At 41.6% G+C, this 24,173-nt stretch overlaps 1 protein-coding gene across 1 annotated transcript in view; it reads right to left on the bottom strand.

Annotated features, from left to right (window-relative positions):
* Positions 1–3,973, bottom strand: part of xpo6 (exportin 6) — a 131,601-nt gene extending 127,628 nt beyond the window's left edge. Inside the window, exon 1 of the mRNA XM_072559681.1 lies at positions 3,742–3,973. Coding sequence (XP_072415782.1) covers positions 3,742–3,744 — 3 coding nt within the window. The 5' untranslated portion in view covers positions 3,745–3,973. The remainder of the gene's footprint in view (positions 1–3,741) is intronic.
* Between the last annotated feature and the right edge of the window lie 20,200 nt (positions 3,974–24,173).

The raw sequence follows: 24,173 nt of genomic DNA, 5'->3' as shown, positions 1-24,173 counted from the left end.
ATGATCTCACCGAAAAGCTAAATGGCCTATTATTTTATTTCTCCTGTTTTATTTCTTTTGGCATTATGAAATTTTGATTTGAAATACATGCAAGCTTGGGAGAATGAGTTCATATTTCAGAGGTCTGAACAGGTTGATAGTTCTATCTAGAGGCAGAAGCTCTCCAGACTGCAAGACAGCATCTCTCACTCCCTTGAGAATGAATAACCAAGAACTTTAAGAGAAAGTGAGGACTGCAGATGCTGGAGACCAGAGTTGAAAAATGTGGTGCTGGAAAAACACAGCAGGCCAGGCAGCATCACAGGAGCAGGAGAATCAACGTTCCGGGCATAAGCCCTTCTTCAGGAATGAGGCTGGTGTGTCAAGCGGGCTGAGATGGGGGGGGGGGGGGGGCTGGAAATACGATAGGTGGAAGGAGGCGAGGGCAAGGGTGATAGGCCGGAGAGGTTGGGAAGATGACTGCAGGTCAAGAGGGCGGTGCTGAATCCGGGGGTTGGGACTGAGATAAGTGGGAGGGGGAATGAGGAAGCTGGAGAAATCTACATTCATCCCTTGTGGTAAGGAGGGTTCCTAGGCAGAAGATGAGGCGCTCTTCCTCCAGGCGTCGTGTGGTCAGGGTCCAGCGATGGAGGCGGCCAAGGACCTGCATATCCTTGGCGGAATGGGAGGGGGAGTTAAAGTGTTCAGCCATGGGGCAGTTGGGTTGGTTGGTGCGGGTGTCCCAGAAACGTTCCGCAAGTAGGCGGCCTGTCTCCCCAATGTAGAGGAGACCACATCGGGTGCAACATACACAGTAAGTGATGTGTGGAGGTGCAGGTGAATTTGCAATGGATATGGAAGGATCCATTGGGGCCTTGGGGGGAGGTGAGAGCGCAAGTTTTGCATTTCTTGCGGTTGCAGGGGAAGATGCTGAGAGTGGAGGTGGGGGTGTGTGGACCTGACGAAGGAGTCGCGGAGGGAGTGATCTCTCTGGAACGCTGATCGGGGTGGGGAGGGAAATATATCCCTGATGGGACAACTAGCTTTCACCAAAAGATTTTAATAAGGTCAATGAAGACATTTCCTCCCCCCCCCCCTCTTGCAATTGGTTCAACTACAAGAGGTGATTTTTTCTTTCAAAAGCAGCAAAATATTCAACAGAAAATGAAGAAAGCTATTTCCATTCAGATGCTGGATTGTGAACATAATGTGGTGGGAGCCTAATCCACCTAATTATATAAGTAGTTGACCAGGTACACAAAGTGAAGCAAAGATGTGTTATTGACCTTGTGATGATCTCAGGAGAAAAAGCAGTTGTGAACAATAGGCCAAATACCAGCTTCATAGCAAGCTTTGCCCAGTGATAGATTGTTGACTGCTTTTTGATTTTGATTTCCACAACCGGAGCCAGAAGTAATGAGCATACCAGCAACTGATTGAACAAGTTGATAGCCAGAAATGTTTTTACACATCTCAGGAGAGGGGACTTGAACCCAAGTCTCCTGATCCAGAGGTAGGGACACTGCCATAGCATACAGGAGTCCTATACCTTCTGCCTCTATTGTTCATATCTACTGTCCAATGTTTCAGAGGTCTGAACAGGTTGATAGTTCTACCTAGAGGCAGGTAGTCTACAGACTGCAAGACAGCATCTGCCACTCCCTTGAGAATGAAGTAACCAAGAATTTTAAAAGACAATTTTTCTCTCCCACCATTTGCTCCAACTAATGACTGAGAAACTGAACAATTAGTGCTCACCATCCAGTCTCTTCAAAAGAACTAAAGGAGTTGCACAAATAAGGTGGTCAGATCAGAAGGACCAGGAAGAAGCAAAAAGGACATCTGAATTCCATAGATTGGAGAAACATAGTTCAATAGCACCAATTTTCTTTCTTCACCCATTATATCCAGGCTTGTTTGTGCAGAGGTTTAAGAGGTTAGAGTGTTCCAGTTAGAAGGGTTGAGTCAATTCATGTTTGTGCTTGCCTGTGATTAGAATTGATTTACAGTGGTTCTTGTCAAGTGCAGAAACTGGGTCAAGGTTCTGTTAACCCGAGTTCAAACAGGAACGCTGGGGATGTTGAATTAGTCGATCAAATCTTTAAGTTTTGAGACTATCGGAGTGCAGTTGGGCTTTACATCAGCACACTTTCATACATGGGCTATGACAAAAGTTATGCAAGCGCAGGAACTAAGTTAGATGCCAGAATCACTTGCTTCCAAAGGATTATCGACCTTTGGAATAGGCTGCTGGATTGTGTAATACTGCAAGTTTGTTGCAAAAAATCAAAAGGGAGCTAGACAGGCTGATAGAGGAAGCTGATATCATATTGCACACAAAAGGGTAAGATCCTTGTTCAGCAAGGTCCACACTTAGTTTTAAAGAGTGTGTTAGGAAAGAATGAACCAAATATTTTCCCCCAGGACTTTTATAAAGTTAGTTTTGGCCCCTACTATAAATTACATTTCTTTTGTTAAGTACGTCCAATACAGTACTTCATGATTTGATTCATTATCTAACCGATCTCTTCCTGTCCATCTCAATGTGTACATAAAACAGCATAAAATGGCTACTTATATTTTTGCATAACATGCTGATCAACTGCTCTGGTGATGACAACAGTTTGGGGACAAATTGAAGCGTTTTGTGGATAGATGTAGCACTTTTGCTCCATTTTCAAACTATATTTACATTTTACAAAATCCAGTCAGAGAAAACATCACTTTTTGTAACCTATAACATCTTCCATCTACATTCCAGGTAAAACAAAACCAGATCACCACTTTAGCAGCTTCAGATGAAAGTGAATCCATCTTTCTAGTGAATCCATCTTGTTCATAGATAATCAAACAGATTCCTGAAATGCATCAATGGATATGTGCAAGTCACAGGAGCAATGCAAGCTGGTTCCATAGTATATCACATTAACTACTCAGTGTCACAATCTTCAGTATTGTATTATTCTAAGGCAGGATTTCCCAAAGAAAGGGTCTGAACAGGATAACACACTAAGTCAGCGATGACTACCATGGTACTTTCAGTTAAGATAGCTATATCCCTGCTATCAGTTCTCACTGAGGAGGGGTCACAATTTAAGTCTCAAAATGGAGTCTTAGCAGATAAATGTTTGGGCAACACTGTTCTAAGGGCCACTCTCAGGAATGCTACAGTGAATTCAGCAGTGTGCATGATTCTATGAGAATTTAAATTGTTAGGCAGGGAACTGACACTGGCAAGATTAGAGTGGCGCTGGAAAAGCACAGGTCAGGCAGCATCCGAGGAGGAGGAGGAAAATCGACATTTCGAGCAAAAGCCCTTCATCAGGGCTGACACTGGTAAGCAAGGGAGATTATTTTTTTTAAAACCATGATCTGACGAGAGGACACAACAAGTTTAAGGGGCTGAATGGCCTCTTCCCTTCCTCTTTTCAGCATCCAATCAAATCTGTGGAGTGGCACAGCAAATGCCATACACCTTCCTGAAGGATGTCAGCAGAACTCATTTTGCACGGTATATGGAAGGAGTGATAACAATGCGTCCCGATTGCACTTCCTTAATGAAAAACAGATGGGAATAGATTACTTATTGTCTTGGAGACAGAGAAAGAGAATTGCAAAAGGGCTTGTTACAGAGAAGGAAGGCATTTCCCACAGAAGGCCCACAAGAGGAGAGCAGCCTTGGCGTTTCCTCTGGCAATAACAAGTCCACTACAGCAAGCAAGGTTTAAGGGACAGGGCAAGGCTGAAAGCAGCCGTACTCACCATGGTTGAAATGCGATCTCTTCCCCGTCCAGCTCATACTCCGAGTATCCAGCACAGCCCCTTTAACCCAGTGAGGTCGGATGTGAGCCGCTATCTGTCGCTGCGTTTCCCTCCGTTCTTCGGGCCTAGGCATCAGGCCTTTCCAGCGACATTTCCGCCCCCAGCCCCGGATCCGGTTCCGCCCAGGCGGGACCGGGCCGGCTCAGACCAGATTGCGCCAGATCCCAACGCGCATGTCTAATGGCTGGCAGAAGGTTTGCATTCTGATTGGTCGGTTGGGTTGAACGCTACGTTTCGATTGGCCGTTGTGGGAAAGGGCGGTGACTAGCTTCTGATTGGTTGGTGCTTCCTGGTCACATGATCATGCTCGATAGCATACGCTATTTTATTCCTGATGAAGGGCTTTTGCCTGAAACGTCGATTTTCCTGCTCCTCAGATGCTGCCTGAACTGCTGTGCTCTTCCAGCACCACTAATCCAGAGTCTGGTTTCTAGCATCTGCAGTCATTGTTTTTTACCTATGCTATTTTAGTACCTAAGTAATAGTTCGGTTTATTTAAGCGATAAATATTTCCCCTGAAACTTCATTGTTGCATCTTTAAGCCCACTTTTAAAAAGTGTTCAAAAGGTTTACTGGACAGAAAACGTTTATTGCAAAATTTTTGAAGAAGTAACTGTATAAAGTAGCCATAGTCCCACGGTCTCAATAGAGGTGGAAGTGCTGGTGTTGGTCTGGGGTGGACAGAGTTAAAAATCACACAATTGGTCATAGTCCAACAGGTAATATTTGAAAGTACGAGCTTTCAGAGCGCTGCTCCTTTTTCAGGACTATAAACTGGCGTTGTGTGATTTTTAATTTTGTCTCGAGAGAGACAACTAATGCAGATTTAATTCGAGGGGTGAGGTTGTCCAGCCAACTGAGCTAAGATACCTGTGGATGCTTTTTAACGTGGAAATCCTAAAGGCATAAAGAAACCAGAGCTTCAATGGAATTTTCCAAACATAAAGAATTGCTAAGCATGAAGATGAGTAGAGATCTGAAGAAAAGAATTATCAAAATTGTGATTTGGAGCATTGTTGTATAGGTCTGAAACATGGACAACTTTGGTTGGGCCACAGCTGGAGTACTGTGTGCAGTTGTGGTCCTGGCACTATAGGAAGGATATGATTGCACTGAAAGGTACCGAGAAGAATCACTTGAGACGGAGTCTTTAGCTGTGAAGAGAGGCTTGATAAGCTTGGATTGTTTTCTTTGGCACACAAGGTAAAGGAGGGCAACCTGATAACTGTGTACAAGAGTGAGGGCGTGAATATAAAACAACTGTTCCCCTTAGTTAAACTGTCAATAACAAGGAACACACTTTTAAGGTGAAAGGCAAGAGGAGAGTTCAGGAAATGTTTTTTCATCCAGTGGGTGATGGGTATCTGGAATGCAGTCCCTGGGAGGCTGCTCAGGAAAGGTAATCTCACAACCTTTAAAAAGTACTTGGATGAGTACTTGAAATTTTAGAACGTACAAGGCTATGGGCCAAGTTCTGGAAAGAAGGATTAATGTCGGTTTAGTATGGATTTGGCACAGACTTAATGGGCCGAAGGGCTTCTTCTGTACCGTATGATTCTGTGAAACATTGAGATGGTTCTGTTGTCACAAAAAGTGATATGGAGATGTTAGTCCTATATTATTATTTAACACGTTGTGTCTCGTTTCTATAGAACAGCTATTCATCTAGTCCCTGACCTTCTCTACAGCTTTGGACATCTCTACTTTTCAAAAATTTATTTTCTTCCCTTTCAAAAAATACAAGGGATCCTGGTAGCGCCTTTGATTCTAACAACCCTCAACTAACTTCCTGCTTTGTTTATTTGACCATGATCTTAAATTTAATCCTTCTATTTGCTGACTTCCCTGTAAATAGCCAAGAATTTATTTTCCTTTTTACTGTTCATTATTTAAACACTCTTTCATATCAAATTAAGGATCAGTGAAGGTTATTCAACTTCTTGAGACTCCTTTGCCAATTATTCAGAAATGGCCAAATAGTTGTCATCACCATGCTCCTCTATTTTAGTAGTGGCTCGTAAGAACGCTAGAGAAATTCCATTACCAATGTTTCCACTTAATTTTCTGAATTTAGTGGGAGGATCATTGAACAAGTCCTTCTTGAAGCCAACTCCAAAACCAATCATGTAAAAACACCTGTGAAATCACATCCCAAATGGTCTCCTACTTCAGCAACCGCACTTTTCCCTCCCACATGATCAACAATGCCCTCCAGTGCATCTTCTCACTTACCACACCCCTGCCCTTGAACTCCACTCCCCCCGAACTGCAATGAGGATGGAACCACCCCCCCCCCCAAGTCCTCACCTTCCATGCCACTAATTTCTAGATACAGCTCATTATCCTCCGCCATTTCCATCATCTACAATCAGACCCCCCACCAGAGATATATTTCCATCCACACCCCTATCAGCATTCCACAGAAACCATTCCCTCTCTGACTCCCACATTAGATCCATGCCCCCCAGCAATTCATACTCCGCTCCTGGGACCTTTCCTTGCTGCCACAAGAGGGGTACAACCTATGCCCACACCTCCTCCCTCACCTCCATCCAAGGCCCCAAAGGATCCTTCCACATCCGACAGAGATTTTCCTGCACATTCCATCCACCTCAACTGCTGTGTCTGTTGCTCTCAAAATGGTCTCCTCTACATTGGGGAGACAGGATGTCATCTTGTGAAACATTTCAGAGAACATCTCAGGGGCACATGCACCGAACCACCTCACCGCCCTGTGGCTGACCACTTCAACTCCCCCTCCCACTCTGCCAAGAACATGCATGTCCTGGGCCTCCTCCACTTCCAAATCCGACCCGCTCGACACCTGGGACCTCATTTTCCACCTTGGGACCCTTCAACCACACGGCATCAACATTGATTTCACCAGTTTCCTCATCTCCCCTTCCCACATGTCATCCCAGATCCAACCCTCCAACTCGACACCACCCTCTTGAACAGTCCTACCTGTCTCTCTTCCTTCCCACCTATTCACTCACCCTCCCCTCTGACCTATCACCAGCAACCCCCACCTGTATCTACCTATCACCTTCCCAGCTACCCCCCCAGCCCCAGCCCAAGACCTAGACACACCATCCTATTTTTCTCTCAGCCCACTTTCCCCCCCAACTTTCCTAATGAAAGGTTTATGTCTGAAACATTGATCCTCCTGCTCTTCGGATGCTGCCTGACCTGCTGTGCTTTTCCAGCGCCATATTATTCGACTGATCTCCAGCATCTGCAGTCCTCACTTTCTCCAAATCAACTTTAACGGACTGGACACCAGCTGAATGGCTGAAAAGTATTTCCTGTACCAGGACTTGTTTCATCAAATCTCAAAAGGCTAATGTTTGAGGGGAAGTTAAAGAAAACGCTTCAAAACAGTCTGAAGCTTTTTTCAGAAATGACATATTAATGGCTGGGAGTAGTTTGTGACCATTGTTCAAAATGGTGGGAAATTGTTCATCAAGCTGTGGCACATGTTGAGTCACAATACCTTGATGATGAGACAGAGCCACAGGAATGAAGGAAAGCAAATCCTGCACTCCAGACCCAATATTTCATTGTACATTCTATCCTATGTGGATGAAGATTTGTGAATTGAGTATTGGTGTCTTTAGTCACATGATGACTCATGGCAGAAACATGCTGAGAACACAACATCCTGAAATTAATGAACAGTTCATGACAGTGACAACTGACCAGTTATTTAAACTCCATTTACTTTCCCTTATTTAACAAAAATCCGTTAATTTCAATCTTAAAAAACTCGATTTTGATACTTAGCATCCCACAATCTTTTTCTGGGGAGAAGGATGGTAGGGGCAAGATAGGGATGGTGAGTTGGAAGAAAAATTCTAGACTTGTGCAACCATTTTATGTGAAAACCCATTGTCTGATTTTCCTCCTAAATGCTTAGCCTCAACTTTAAGATTGTGTTACGTTGTTTTTGTTTTACTTTTCCACAGAGAACATACTTTATCTTTATTTACACTATTGATTCCTTTTAATATTTGGAAACACCTCAATTAGATTACTTTCAAACTTCTATACTGGAGGAAATACAAACTAAGTTTATGTAACATTAACTCTTTAAATGTAATTGTTTATCAGTTTTGACTCATTGCTAGCAGTGTTATCATGTACCAGAAGTCATATAGCAGTTTTTGACTTCCCAGGACTATTGCCGCTTCTCAAGATGGACTGGGTTGTTAATCAGACAATGCATTTTGTGAGTCCTGTGCTATCACAACTCATTTCTAGATCATCTTTGTACATTTTCTAATTTATTTAATTTATGTATGAATTATTTTACTCAGTAGGGTCAGTTTTATGGTAGGGTAGTCCACAACAATGACCTTCCCCATCTGGAAGCCCACTTCAGGCAAATTGACCTTTTGTTTCTTGTATCTGCAAACTTATATTCTGAGTTAAGTGTACTGTAAAAACTCTCACTTTGACCCAAATCCATGAACATTTTTAAACTTCTTGTCCTTTTATTTTTTTTAATACCCAATAATTCCAAAGATTGAAAAGGCAATAGAGATTACTTCACATTCCTAAATCAGAATTTGCTTTTAATCTTAAAATGGAAAGTACTTTAAAGTGTTTGCTCCATTTGTTATACTGGAATTTTGGTACTTGATTTCTCAGCTCAAGCAGGTCCTTGTTACGATCAGACTATGTTGTTATTCAGAATCAATTTGACTGCTGTCTGCTTGATCAGTGTCCAAAAGGCACTTGATAAGATACTGCATAGAAGTTTTTATAAAATTATGACACATGGTATTAAAGGGACCGTGGCAAAAGCACAAGTGAAAGATGTGTACTTGTATAATTGTATTTATGACCCAGGATATCCCATTTATTTTACAGCTAATTGAATACTTTTTGAAGTATGGTTATTGTCATACTATAAGAGACTTGTCAGCAAATATGGATGCAGCAACCTCCCACAATCTACAATGATAGAATATGACTTCCCTGATTGGGGCTGTTAATCTTGTCCAATCATGGAGCCCTGGCTGACATGATATAAGCAGGAATGTTGTCACTGGCCACTCGGGTGTTTTTCATATCTTCCTGGTGGTGGAAATTGAATAAAGATTCGTGCACCTTGTGTCTTTCACTGTGTCTCACACCTGCACACACACACCATGGGTGCTGGGGAAAAATAAGCACTACCGCAGTTAGGTGGTAGTGTGGGGGTTAAGGGGAAAAAAAAAGAAAAAAAAAAAAATAAACAGGAGATTATGTCCTTGGAGAAGGAGCACGCGGGTGTCCACCGACACCCTGGAGTTGTGACTGGCCACTTGAGTGTTTCCTTCCCTGCTGGAGAGATTGGAAAAGAAAAAAACAAAAATATATAAGCAGGAATGTTGTCACTGGCCACTCGGGTGTTTTTCATATCTTCCTGGTGGTGGAAATTGAATAAAGATTCGTGCACCTTGTGTCTTTCACTGTGTCTCACACCTGCACACACACACCATGGGTGCTGGGGAAAAATAAGCACTACCGCAGTTAGGCGGTAGTGTGGGGGGGGGGTTAAAAAAAAATTAAATAGGATCATAATCCCTGCTCTCCCCTTCACTGTGGAAAAAAAATAAAAAAAATATAAGCAGGAATGTTGTCACTGGCCACTCAGGTGTTTTTCCTATCTTCCTGGTGGTGGAAATTGAATAAAGATTCGTGCACCTTGTGTCTTTCACTGTGTCTCACACCTGCACACACACACCATGGGTGCTGGGGAAAAATAAGCACTACCGCAGTTAGGCGGTAGTGTGGGGGTTAAAAAAAAATAAACATGAGTGTTCGAGCCAAAAAAAAAGGAGTGTCCATTGCCCGTTGATGTGAAGGGCAGTGCTTGTCACTGGCCACTCGGGTGTGTAAAAAAATATAAGCAGGAATGTTGTCACTAGCCACTCGGGTGTTTTTCATATCTTCCTGGTGGTGGAAATTGAATAAAGATTCGTGCACTTTGTGTCTCTCACTGTGTCTCACACCTACACACACACCATGGGTGCTGGGACAAATACAAGCACTACCGCAGTTAGGCGGTAGTGTGGGGGTTAAATAAAAAAGAAGAAAAAAAACATAAAAAAGAAGAAAAAAATAAACAAAAAAAATAATAATAAACAGAAGTGTGTGATCACACAGCATTGCCCTTTGATGTGAAGGGTACTGCTTGTCACTGGCCACTCGGGTGTTTTTCCTATCTTCCTGGTGGTGGAAATTGAATAAAGATTTGTGCACTTTGTGTCTTTCACTGTGTCTCACACCTGCACACACACACCATGGGTGCTGGGGAAAAATAAGCACTACCGCAGTTAGGCGGTAGTGTAGGGGTTAAAAAGAAAAAAAAATAAAGAAATTTTGGTCCCTACCCTCCCGTGCACCGTTTTGATCACACAGCATTGCCCTTTGATGTGAAGGGCAATGCTTGTCACTGGCCACTCAAGTGTTTTCCTATTTTCCTGGTGGTGGCAATTGAATAAAGATTCGTGCACTTTGTGTCTTTCACTGTATTTCACATCTGCACACACACACACCATGGGTGCTGGGGAAAAAATAAGCACTACTGCAGTTAGGCAGTAGTGTGGGAGTTAAATAAAAAAATATGCTATATAAAAAAAATATAAGCAGGAATGTTCACTGCTGTTGCTGCAGCCTGGGCCTGCTCCAAAAAACAAAGCAGGAATGTCAGAAGCTCTGTTGACTGAGAGCTGGCTCTGAGGGAGCTAGATCAGTGTCAAGGACTCTTCAGTTGTAAATAAAGTGTGACTTGGTGACTGGATACCGGCCTCTGTGAAGTTATTTCAGTGGTGAAGAGAGAAAAGCACACCCCTGAAGAAATTTGTTCACAACAGTTGTCTTTGAGTTGGCGTAAGCATTTCTGGAACCATGCTATTATTTGGGAAGTTTGACTCATTCCATCCTGTTATCGAAGACTGGGCCCAGTATGTGGAAAAAAATGCATTACGTTTTCTGGACAAATGACACTGGGGCAGATGAAAAGCAATAAGTAATTCTCCTGATAGCCTGTGGATTTGCACCATTTTGGTTATTAGCAGCCTAACTTTTCCTGATGCCAGATACTAAAGACTTTCAAGGGTTGACAGATTTTGTTAAGGAATACTACAACCCCAAACCTCCCCTAATTTTGAAGTGCTATCAGTTTTATTCAGCAATTTGAGAACCAGGAATTCAGTATCTGGATTTTTAATGAAATTAAGACAACTGGCAGAGGGGTGTGACTTTGGTTTAACCCTTAATGAGATGCTTTGAGACCATTTGGTATGTGTGGTTAATGATGTAACCATGTAAAATTGCCTAATAGCTGAAGCCCAACTGGACTTCAAACAGTCACTATAACTGGCTTTTTCATTGGAACATATGAATTGCAGGGTATACTGAAGAAATGGCTGATTCCAACTGAGCTTGAGGAATACAACTTGAGTGAAGGCAATTGCATAACCTCACTCAGGACATATCCTGAACATAGGACTCTTGGTCAGCCCACACCAAAATCCCAAAACAAAGCCAAGCCTTAGCCAAACAGTTAAAATTTTCTTCAGGATCTTGGCCAGCAAGACATTGTATTTGTTCCAGTGTGTGGACGCGAGACAGCAAAAAATTTCCACCAGGCCTGAATTGAGTAAGAGACTCATTGGCTGTTATACAGGAGAGTGCACACCCTGGAAAGCCCACCTACGTATGGCTTTGAACAGTTAAATTGCTTAGCAACATCCAAATCAGAATCAATCAAAATAAACCTCTGGTTCAATGGTCAGTCGGTTCTAATGGAGATTGATACCAGTGCAGCTATTTCAATGATTGCAGAAACAGTGTTTAACAAAATTCACTCTGGACTCCAACCCTTACGTTTGCATAAGATCTTGGCAAACCTGTGAACCTATACTGGGGAACCTTTACAGATTAAGAGAACAACTTTGGTTCCAGTCTGTTATGAGAAGCAGCTGGTTAAGTTACCATTGATTGTATTGAAAGTCACAGGCCGAGGTTGATGGGGCAAAATTAGCTGAGAAAGATTCACCTAGATTGGCTCAACATTTTTCAATTAGAATATGGCTACCTTAAATATCCATAAGTATTTCAAGAAGGTTTAGGTATGATCAAAGGAGCCAAGGTCACTTTGCATGTTGACCGGGATGCAATTCCACGATTCTGCAAGGCCTGCCTGGTGCTATTTATCTTACATGCAAAAAAAAAGGCAGAGATCAGGAGCCTGGACAGCAAATGAATCATCAAATTAGTACATGCGGAATGGGTAGCACCAATCGTACTATTTGTGAAGCCTGATGGGACAGTTGCTTTTGTGGAGATTATAAACAAAAGGTAAACTGCATCTTGCAGCTAGATAAATACCAGTCCCTTATATAGAGGATTTATATGCAAAACTGGCAGGGGGCCTGTCCTTCACAAAGCTGTACATGAACCATGTATACTTGAAATTGCAGTGAAATAAGGATCCCCCCAAAAATGCTACAATTAATACCCATGAGGGTTTGTACCAATATACAAGACTATCATCAGCCTGTGCCATTTTTCAGTGGATAATGGAGAAGATTTTACAAGGTCTACTGTAAGTCGCCATCTGTCTGAATGACGTACGAGTAACAGAGAAGACCATAAAGAGTACTTAGAGAACTTGGACGTAGTCCTTAAACATTTCTCCAAAGCAGATGTACCTCTTAGAAGGGAAAAATGTGTGTTCCAGGTACCCCAAATGACATACTTGGGTTACAGAGTTGACAGACTAGGTTACACCCATTGGAAGATAAAGTGAGGGCAATAAAGGTGCCCCAGCTCCCCTGTCAGTACTGGAGGTTAGGTCTTTGCTTGGGTTGTGGAACTACTATAGAAAGTTCATACATAACCTGGCCTCCATCCTGGCATCTTTGCATCTACTCCTGAAAAAGGATCAGTCTTGGAAATGGTCACATAGTCAAACCATAGCCTTCAGGGAAGTGAAGAAACAGCTAACATCCTCTAAAGTGTTGGCACACTATGATTCCAAGAGATCTGGCATATGATGTCCCCTTTATGACCTTGGTGTAGTATTAGCTCACAGTTGACTGTTATGAAGATGTGGGTGTACTGTACCTTTAATAGAGTTAAAAGCTAGCAAAACCTACCTGACAGCACCAAGTGTTCTGAAAAACGATACAATGTAACATATGCTCCAGCTACTGGGGTAGCCAGAGTAGCTGGTTACCTGGAAACAACAAAACAGATTTGAATTAGGCCAATCAGTTTAAATGATACTCTAAAAAATACCAAACTCCAATTCAGTTTGAATTTAGTACATTGATAATCTTAAAAGCCAATGACACAATCTGATGCTTTGGGGGTATAAGATCGAGGAAAATTGAACAGTTCGGAGGAGAACTGCCAAGCTACCAACATGTAAAGACTGTTTGTAAAATAGCTCCCTTAAAGGTACCTTTATCGATCAGTAACCTGTGAAGCAGAATCCTCAAGAAAATAACAGGAATACCAAGAAAACTGAAAGCTGCCTGATTTTGAGATAAGAAGTTTTGTATTGTGAATCAGAAGCAGGAGTTTTATCGGGCTAGTATTATAGAAGGGAAGGCAAAAGATAGGTTAGAGAGGAGTTGTAAATACTTGTTGGTTAATTATTCTCTGTTAAACTTTAAGAAATAGAGTTGTTAATTTTTACTTTAAATAGTTCTTGGCCTCGAGTTTTCAGATTACTGCATGGGATAAATCTTTTCTGTGTTGCTGGTTTACAGTAAACAGAAGAGTTTACCCCATGTCGTAACAGTGGTCCAATGGACAGGAATAGCCAATAGCATATGCAAGCAGGACTTTGGCTAATGCAGAGGGTAAATACACACAGGTAGAGAAGGAAGGTTTGGCAGTCGTATTCAGAGTCAGGAGGTTCCACCAATGCCTTTACGAACGTAAATTTGTAATAATAACAGACCACAAAACCCTACTAGCTCTACTTAGAGAATAAGACAGTGCTGGCCATAACTTCAGGCTGAATTCAGTGGTTGGCTCTAATACTAAGTGCATATAATTATAAGTTGGAATACTGCAGGGAGGTCAAGTAGCAAATGTGGATGCTTTGAGCCACCTCCCACTGGTGGATCACCACTGGAAGAGTCTGTCATGGTTTTAAATTTTCTGGACACACAGTCATAGCTGACAATATCAGACTTTGCAGAACTGGCAAAACTGAAACAGCAGCTGGTGATGGGGGAAGCCAAAGGGCCATCACAACCAGATTTGAAACCTTTTTGGACCTGGAGAGACCAGATCACAGTAGAGAACAGCATATTATTGTGGAGAGCAAGAGTTTTTGTCCCAAGCAAAGGCCAGCACTAGATACAGGCTGAACTCCACCAGAGTCATCCAGGGGTTTCCAAAATGAGGATGTTGTTGGGAAATTCTGTCTGGTCACCAGGATTGGATGCAGGCTTAATTGCTTTGGTGGAACAGTGCCCACAGCACCACAAGGACAAAAAATACCACCAGACACTCCCCCATATTCGTAGGAATGGCCAATTAAAACCCTCGACACAGTTACAAATTGACTGTGTAGGTCCTTTAATGGGGTCAATGTTCTTAGTCATTGTGGACACCCACTCAAAATGGTTGGGCATGCATTGAGTTGATTTGTCAAACAGGGGTCAACGATAGAAAAACTGTGCACATCTTTTGCAATACATTGACTGTCAGAAGTGTTGGTCACAGATAAAGGGCCATTGTTTACTAGCAGTATTTCCTAAAGTCAAACGGTATTCGTCATAAAGACAGCTCAATAGTATCCATCATCCAATGGTCTAGCAGAAAGAGCAGTCCAAACAATCTTGGCAGCCTACAGTCTAAAGAAACAGCCTACAGCTTCACTAGATAAAGAGTAGGTGGGGAACAGAGAGATACAGATCCTTGGGAATTGGGCAATAGATTGAGACGTGGATTTAAATCAGCACAGACTTTGACAGCTGAAGTGCCTGTGCCTGGGCTGTAAATGTTCTTTGTTCTAGCTATCAAACTGTCCTGGTTCTTATTTGATTGTAGGACCATCCCTCACACAGTTATAGGGATAGCTCTATCAGAGTTGCTATTGGGGAGAAGACTCCGTACCAGGTTAAATCTGAACTTCCCGGACCTGGGTAGTAGGGTGAAATGGCATCAGGAACACCATTTGAGGAACACAAGACTCCGCTAAGTGAGACAGACAGTTTACTTCAGGGGATGAAGTTTGGTGTAGGAACCATGGGAATGGAACTGCATGGGTAAGATACATGATCAACATGAGATCAGGTCCAATGATATAACGTTTGGGGAGGTTTGACAGTTCTGAACGAGCATCTGGTCCATATGAAAACTGCAAACACGCAAACAGTGCAGGAGCAAAACGTGCCCGATTCCTTGGCTGCCTTTCCTACGGTTCTGGAACCCATGGGTTCTCCATCAATCATTGAAGATACCTCAGAATCTGAGATGGACATGGTAGATGTTGCCATCTCACCTGAAGAGGAGAATGAATTTCTTCCAAGTCCCTCCAGGGGCAAGACATGAGTTACTGTTTGTAACACGCTGCCTGTAACAGAGGCAGAGTTGGAGAAGCCTCATGCTAAGATGTTCCAGGAGGAGCTACAAAAAAAAGAGAACCAGCCTATGTCCTTGGACTCAGAGGGGGAGGGAAGTAGTGACTGTAATAAGGTCAACCAAGTGGACCTCATAGAATATGAGTTCCCTGATTGTGACTGTTAATCTGCTTCCTAATATCTCTCCTGAATGGTCTGGCCCTAATTCTCAAACTATTCCCCCAGTTCTAGAATCCCCAATCAGTAAAAATAGTTCATCTTTAACTATCCTGTTTTTTCATGTTAATATCTTGAATACTTTGATCAGACCATCTCTTAACCACCTAATTTCTACAGAAAACAGACCTATAATTTGTATAATCTCTCCCCATAACCCCTGAAGTCCAGGTGTCATTCTTGTATACCTACTTCCCCGACATGTCAGTAACTTGCCCATAATTCCATGGATTTCTACCTTAGTTATCAGTCTCTTATATGGCACTTTATCACATGCCTTCTGGAAGTCCAAATAAATAACATCCACATACATTCCCCTATTTACTACTTTATTCTCTTCTTCAGAAAAATATCAATAAAATTGGTAAGGCATGATAACCATGGATCCCTACCAGCTATCTATCCCTGATTAACTGAAAATTTTCAAGGTGTTTAGTTACTCTAGTCTTGATTACAGACTCCACCAATTTCCCCAACACAGATGTTAGGTTCACTGGACTGTAATTCCCTTCTTTCAAAATGGAGTGACGTGCAATTTTCCAAACCAGAGAGATTATTCCTGTAGAGAACTCTGAAAGATTATAGTTAAGGCATCTACAAAGTGCTCCCCTACTTTGTTTAACAACCGCTTATGGAAACCATCAGGTTCTAGGGATTTGTCACTCTTTAATTCCATTAATCTCTTCATTACCAATGTTTATCTTACATAATTTTATTCAATCCCTGTTCCCAATCCACTTAATTTCTTTGGGACTTTCAGCAAGCTATTCTCCTTTTCACTGTAAATGCTGAGGCAAAATAATTATTCGATCTGTTTGCCATTTCCCCATAGTCATTGACAATGTCCCTACTTTCAGTCTTTGGTGGACCAACATTGCTTCAGACATCTGTTTTCTCTTTATAGAACTATAACATTTCTTCTTATTGATTTTGATGTTCCTGGCAAGTTTCCTTTCATAACCATTTTTTAGTAGCTCTTATGAGCTGCCATGTGGCCCTTTGCTGATCTTGTATCTTTTCCTTTCATCAGGATCTGTGCTGTTTTTGCATTTTTACGCTGGCCCTTACCATTTTAGTTGTCCATTGCAGTTTTTACTTTTATGAATTGGAGCTTTACCTTCTCTGAAGTATGAACTGTTTTTGTATTATGTTACATGTTTCTTTAAACATTCTCCACTGTTCTTAGGTTGTTTTGTACATGGGCAGATTTTCACAGTTTACTTTAAATAGATTCCATCCCATCTTGCTAAAGTCAGCCTTACGTAAATATAAAACTCGAGTCGCTTATTCATGCATTTTGCTTTCAAATGCTACATTTAACTCAATCATGCTGTGATCACTATTTCATAAATGTTCATGTGTAATTAGGTTACTAATTATTAATTAATACTCACAGAGTCATATGTAGCATGGAAACAGACCCTTCAATCCAACTCATCCAGTTCGACCAGATATCCTAAATAAATCCAGTCCCACTGCCAGCATTTGGCCCATAACCTTCTAAATCCTTTCTTTTCATATGCCCATCCAGATGCCTTTTAAATGTTGTAATTATACCAGCCTCCACCACTTCTTTTGGCAGCTCAATCCACACAACACCACCCTCTGTGTGAAAACACTGTCCTCTATGTCCCTTTTAAATCTTTCCCCTCTTACCTTAAACCTCTACCCTCTAGTTTTGGACTCCCCACCAGGGAAAAGACTGCCTGTTTACCCTATCCCAGCCCCTCATGATTTTATAAATCTCGATAAGGTAACCCTTCAGCCTCCGATGCTCCAGGGAAAATAGTCCCAGTCTATTCAGCCTCTCTTTATATCTCATGCCCTCCAACCTGGCAACATCCTTGTCAATCTTTTCTGAACTCTTTCAAAGTTTCACAACAATCTTCTTATAGCGAGGAGACCAGAATTGCATGCTGTATTTTAATAGTGACTGAACCAATGTTCTGCACAACTGCAATATCATCTCCCAATTCCTATACTCAATGCATTGACCAGTAAAAACAAGCATTTCAAACACCTTCTTCACTATCCTATCTGTGACTGCACTTTCAAGGAACTATGAACCTGCAGTCCAATGTCTTTTTGTTCAGCAACACTCCCCAGGACCTCACCATTAAGTGTACAAGTCCTGCCCTGATTTGCCTTTCCAAAATCAGCATCTTACATTTATCTAAATTAAACTCCATCTGCCACTTCACGGCTCATTGGCCCATCTGATCAAGATCCTGTTATACTCTGAGGTAACGTTATTCACTGTCCACTACACCTCCAACTTTGGTGTCATCTGCAAACTTATTCACCATACCTCTTATGTTCACATCCAAATAATTTATGTAAATGACAAAAGCAGTGGACCGAGCACCGATCCATATGGCATACCATTGGTCACAAGCCTCCAGTCAGAAAAGCAACCCTCCACCACCACCCTCTTTCTTCTACTATCCGGACATTTATGTATCCAAATAGTTAGTTCTCCCTCTATGCGTGTGATCTAACCTTGTTAACAAGTCTCCCATGAGGAACCTTGTCAAACACCTTACTGAAGTGAATGTAGATCATATCCATTGCTCTTCCCTCATCAATCCTCTTTGTTACTTCTTGAAAAAACTCAATCAAGTTTGTGAGACATGATTTCCCATGCATAAAGCCATGCTGACTATCCTTAATCAGTTCTTGCCTTTCCAAATCCATATAAATCCTGTCCCTCAGGTTTCTCTCTAACAACTTGCCAACTGTCCATGTCAGAATCACTGGTCTATAGTTTCCTGGCTTTTCCTTACCATCTTTCTCAAATAGTGGCACCACGTTAGCCAACCTCCAGTCTTCTGGCATCTCACGCATGGTTATTGATGATACAAATATCAAGTAGCAAGGGGCCCAGCCTAGCTTCCCACAGAGTTCTAGAGTATACCTGATCATGTTCTGAGGAATTGTCCCCCTCTATACATTTTAAGAACTCCAGCACCTCCTCCTCTGTAATATGGACATATTTCAAGATGTCATTATTTATTTCCCCATGTTCTCTATCTTCCATAACCTTCTCCACAGTAAACACTGATGCAAAATATTTGTTTAGTATCTCTCCATCTCCTGCTGTTTCACACATAGGTTACCTTGCTGATCTTTAAGGGGCCCTATTCTCTCCCTGGTTACCCATTTGCCCTTAAAGTATTTGTAGAATCCTTTTGGATTCTCCTTAACCCTGTTTGCCAAAGCTATCTCATGTCCCCTTTTTGCCCTCCTGTTTTCCATCTTAAGTATATTCCTACTGCTTTTATATTCTTCAAGGAAATCACTCGATTTCTACTGTGTGTACCTGACATATGTTTCCTTCTTCTTCTTGACCAATACTAGTTAAATCTGGCTCATTACTAAATTCAATATTGCTTGTCCCCTTACTGCATCCAGGATATTCCAAAAAAGTGAGACTCAGAAATTGTGCAGTGCTGAGTGATTTGGGTTTTCTTGTGCATGAAATGTTAGTGTGCAGGTGCAGCAAGTAATAAAGAACTAGTGTATGATACTAAAACGATATCTCCAAATCAGATTACAAATGGTTGATGGAAAAATGGATAGTAGCTCATGCAAGTGCATGAAACAAGCTGTTTGGGACTGCATGGTGACCCAGTGGTTAGCACTGCTGTCTCACAGTGTCAGGGACCCGGGTTCAATAGCAGCCTCCGGTGATTGTCCGTGTGGAATTTGTACATTCTCCCCTCCCACCCCCCTGTCTGAGTGGGTTTCCTCCGGGTGCTCCGGTTTCCTCCCACAATCCAAAGATGTGCAGGTTAGGTGGAGTGGCCATGCTAAATTGCCCATAGTGTTCAGGAATGTCTGGGTTAGGTGCATTAGTCAGGGTAAATATAGGATAATAGGGTAGGGGAATGGGTCTGGGTGGGTTAGTCTTCTGAGAGTCAGTGTGGACTTGTTGGGCCTGTTTCCACACTGTAGGGATTCTAGGTATGTGAAGATGGACTTATTTATAACAGTCAAGGACAAAGGAGTGAATAGCAAAAATATTCAGAAGATTAAGAACTGGAGTATGAGCATGCAGCACCTAAATCAAATTCGATCTGTTATAAATATCAGGGACTTTTCAAAGTTTGCTAGATTTCACCTTGGACTGAATCACAACTGGTGCCAAGGATTACATCAGAATTGAATCTCTAGGCCAGCCATGGTTGTGGGATTTCAACAGGTAGAAGGGCATAAGACCCACTAGTTGCTTTAAGTATCTTTTAATATGTGTTACTAGAATTACTAACATTAATCATTTTAACAAGATAAGATCCTTTGTTCTTGATTAAATCCAAAAGAACTCCAAGTCAGCTAAAAGTGTAGCATATTTGCCATAGTTGGCAGAACTTGAGCAAGAATGTTTAAAGAAAAAGGACTGGAGGAAGTTCCCTCTCACCTTGGAGAGCATGATATGGAGGTGCTGGTGTTGGACTGGGATGTACAAAGTTAAAAATCACACAATGCCAGGTTATACTCCAACAGGTTTATTTGGAAGCACTAGCTTCCAGAGCACTGCTCCCTCATCAGGTGGTTGTGAAGTAAGACACAGAATTTATAGCAAAATTTAAAGTGGGATGCAACTGAAATGATGTAGAGTCATAGAGATGTACAACATGGAAACAGATCCTTCAGTCCAACCTGTCTATGCTGACCAGATATCCCAACCCAATATAATCCCACCTGCCAGCACCCGGACCATATCCCCCCAAACCCTTCCTATTCATATACCCATCCAAATGCCTCTTAAATATTGCAATTGTAACAGCCTCCACCACTTCCTCTGGCAGCTCATTCCATACACGTACCACCCTCTGTGTGAAAAAGTTGCCCCTTAGGTCTCCTGAAAAAGACCTGGATTGTTTAAGTCTCTCACCTTTTAGAATGACCATGTTGGTTTAGAATGTAAATTGTTCGACCGCCTAACCGTGATCATGAAATCCTAACAACAGTTGCCGACAAGGATGTGATCACAGGAGTGATTAGTAATTGGCTTTAAATTTGAGAAGTTGTAAGAATCAGTAGTCTTTGACTGAAGTCACCATGTCACTGGGATATTCTAAAATGCAACTGATAGTTTAGTGGAAAACTTAGTATCATCGTCAGCAAGAAATGTACTGGAAATTGTCGAAATATGCAATGATAATTCGGAGTTCGTTCTTGATAGCCTTTCGAAGGAGGTTATGAAAGGAACAACTGAGTTAGAACAGTCCGGAATAAATTACCTTACAGTGTCCATTTGTGTGCTTTGCATTTGGATAAGGAAAATAAAAGCTGTGGGAAGGTGAAAGAGCTGCAGGGTAAAAATGATTACTGACAAGAAAACGTTGTACCTATTATGCGTAAGACGAGGAAAAGGAATATGGTCGACCCAAAATTGCGACCGGACAAACTGGGTCCTGATGATGAAATGAACTTCTGTCTTGATATAGCAAAAATTAAAACATGCCAGACAGAAATCTGTGAACAGGCAGCAGCTGGGACTTTGACATTGTAAGATAAGGTAGGTAATCTTGAGAATGTAGTTTGACTCTTCCCAACTGTTCCACCCCCACGTCGCGAGACAAAGTCGGTATTTAATGTCACTCGGAAGCCGGAAGAGATGGACGAAGAAGTTAGAATCCTTCGACACAGTTACAGAAGAGATTAACAAGTCCCTTTCCCCTTGTAAAGTTAAATGCGCCGTCTGTGAACATTGGATTGAATTCAGCGACTGTTCTGAGAGCATCCCTTACATGCGACTGAAATCAGTACGAAAACAAGCAGTTGTCCAAAAGCATCTGAGGTTCAACCAAAACTTATTTCATCAAACGTTTGACAAGTGCTTTTTTTTTAAACAGCTGTACAAAATACGTACTGAGAAATGGTTTAGCTTGTTCTCATAACATAGATTTTTTTTTGGAAGACATCTAATTTGAACTCAAACTGAGAAATGTTTTGTTTGGATACTCATATTGTTTCTTTTTGGAGGTGATCTTAAAAGAAAGATCGAGAAAAGTTTTTCTTTCAGGCAACAAGAATTTAAAATGTTAGTTTGAAATTACTTGTATACGATTTTGACAGTTTTTAAACTGAGTACATGACAGTAAGACAATACATAAACTCCGCCCCTTCTCGGATCAGAGAGTTAACTCCTTCTGCTGACAGTCTTAAAACCTATCACATACCCTCAGTATGGTGAGACGTGAGACATGGTCAGGACTAAATTCTGGATTTCTAAATTTGCAGAAAGGTTTGGACATTATTAACCCATTGGGCTTCTTCCAGAGCCACAGTGGATTTTGTTTCTTTCTGTTATTTTAAGCAGGTTTCAAGAACACAGCAAAGGAGCTGAAAATGTTACAGAAACAAAGTCCTTAAAAACTCTGAATTGGAGATGCCGGTGTTGGACTGGGGTATACAAAGTTAAAAATCACAAAACAACAGTTTATAGTCCAACAGGTTTAATTGGAAGCACACGAGCTTTCGGAGCGGCGCTCCTTCATCAGGTGATAGTGGAGGGCTCGACCCTAACACAGAATTTATAGCAAAAATTTAGTGTGATGTAACTGAAATTATACATTGAAAAACTGATTGTCTGTTAAGTCTTTCATCTGTTTGAATACCATGATAGTTTCACTTTTTTCATATATAAATCACAAAACCTTTTTTTAAAAAGTTGCATTCTCAGGTTAGCTGTTAACAGTGGTGATAGCTAGACAATATTTTGAAGGTAAAAACAATGACTGCAGATGCTGGAAACCAGATTCTGGATTAGTGGTGCTGGAAGAGCACAGCAGTTCAGGCAGCATCCAAGTAGCTTCGAAATCGACGTTTCGGGCAAAAGCCCTTCATCAGGAATAAAGGCAGTGAGCCTGAAGCGTGGAGTTAAGATAGAGGAGGGTGGGGGTGGGGAGAGAGTAGCATAGAGTACAATGGGTGAGTGGGGGAGGGGATGAAGGTGATAGGTCAAGGAGGAGAGGTTGGAGTGGATAGGTGGAAAAGAAGATAGGTAGGTAGGACAAGTCCGGACAAGTAATATTTTGAAGGTGTTGGCCCCCTGTGTTCTCTGTCTATGCCATGATGTTTAGATTGATTCTAATCTAAAAAGTGAGATAACAGAGTTTTACATGAATTCATGCAGTTTTTGAGCAGTGGTCCAGGAGATTCAACCTCAGACCTTCGGGTGACCATCCTCCAAGGTGGACTTTGGGACAGGCAGCAGAGAAAAGTGGCCGAGCAGAGGCTGATAGCTAAGTTTGGTACCCATAGGGAGGGCCTCAACTGGGACCTTGGGTTCATGTTGCATTACAGGTGACCACCATTGCACTATACACACACACAGACACTCCTACACACACACACACTGTCTCTCTCACACACACATACACACGGACACACATTTACACAGACGCACACACAGACACCCTTACAGACACACATACTCCCACACTCACACATGAACCCCCTCACAGACTTAAGACACTCTACATTCACTACACACACACATATACTTTCTCACACTCACAACCCCCAACCCAGACAGACAGACACACACAGACAGACAAAGACCCACATGCACACATATATGTTTGTGGGGTGAATGTGTACTTGCGGAGTTACATTGTACTTTGCTCAAAAACTGCATGCATTCATGTAGAACTCTGAGCTCAAAAACTGCATGAATTTATGTAAAACTCCATTATCTCACTTTTTAGATTAGAATCAATCTAAACATCATGGCATAGACAGAGAACACAGGGGGCCAACACCTTCAACATATTGTCTACCTATCACCATTGTTAACAGCTAACCCGAGAATGCAACCATTTTAGAAAAAAGGTTTTGTGATTTACACATGAAAGGAGTGAAACTATCATGGTATTCAAACAGATGAAAGACTTAACAGACAATCAATTTTTCAATGTATAATTTCAGTTACATCTCACTGTAAATTTTTGCTATAAATTCTGTGTGTTAGGATTACTATCCACTATCACCTGATGAAGGAGTGTCGCTCCGTAAGCTAGTGTGCTTCCAATTAAACCTGTTGGACTATAACCTGGTGTTGTGTGATTTTTAACTTGAAAACTCCGAACTGAGTACAATCACTTGAATCTTCAATGTGAGATCTCTGTTTAAAATCCCCAAACCTAGGCGTAATTGTTTCTGGAAACAGTTTAGGTGGTTTTAATTTGTAACAACAAAAAAGGGATGGATTGCTTGAGAAGAAATTAATTGACCACCTGTCAGCCCAACAACACTGCTGAGGCAATACATAAAAGAAACTCCCACATCTATTATTGTTAATATTAAAAGAAGTCGAATATCATCTAAACGTTACTTTTTCAAAAACTGTATTTACTTTAAGATCGAACAAACAATATTTGGTAATTTTTTAAACCACACAGTAATAATCACTAATTAGCTTTTTTAAAGATATTATGAAAACATGTTTGTTTTAAAAAAAAACTGGACAGTAAGGTTTTTTTCCAGAGCTCCTGAAACAGATTAAATAGTAATTAATATAGAGGCATGGGATTGAGGGTGATTTATCAGTTT

This window comes from Chiloscyllium punctatum, chromosome 40 (genome assembly GCF_047496795.1).
Source record: "Chiloscyllium punctatum isolate Juve2018m chromosome 40, sChiPun1.3, whole genome shotgun sequence".
NCBI classification, from domain to species: Eukaryota; Metazoa; Chordata; class Chondrichthyes; order Orectolobiformes; family Hemiscylliidae; genus Chiloscyllium; species Chiloscyllium punctatum.
The sequence above is the reverse complement of the archived record's forward strand: the minus strand, read 5'-3'. Positions and strand labels throughout refer to the sequence as shown.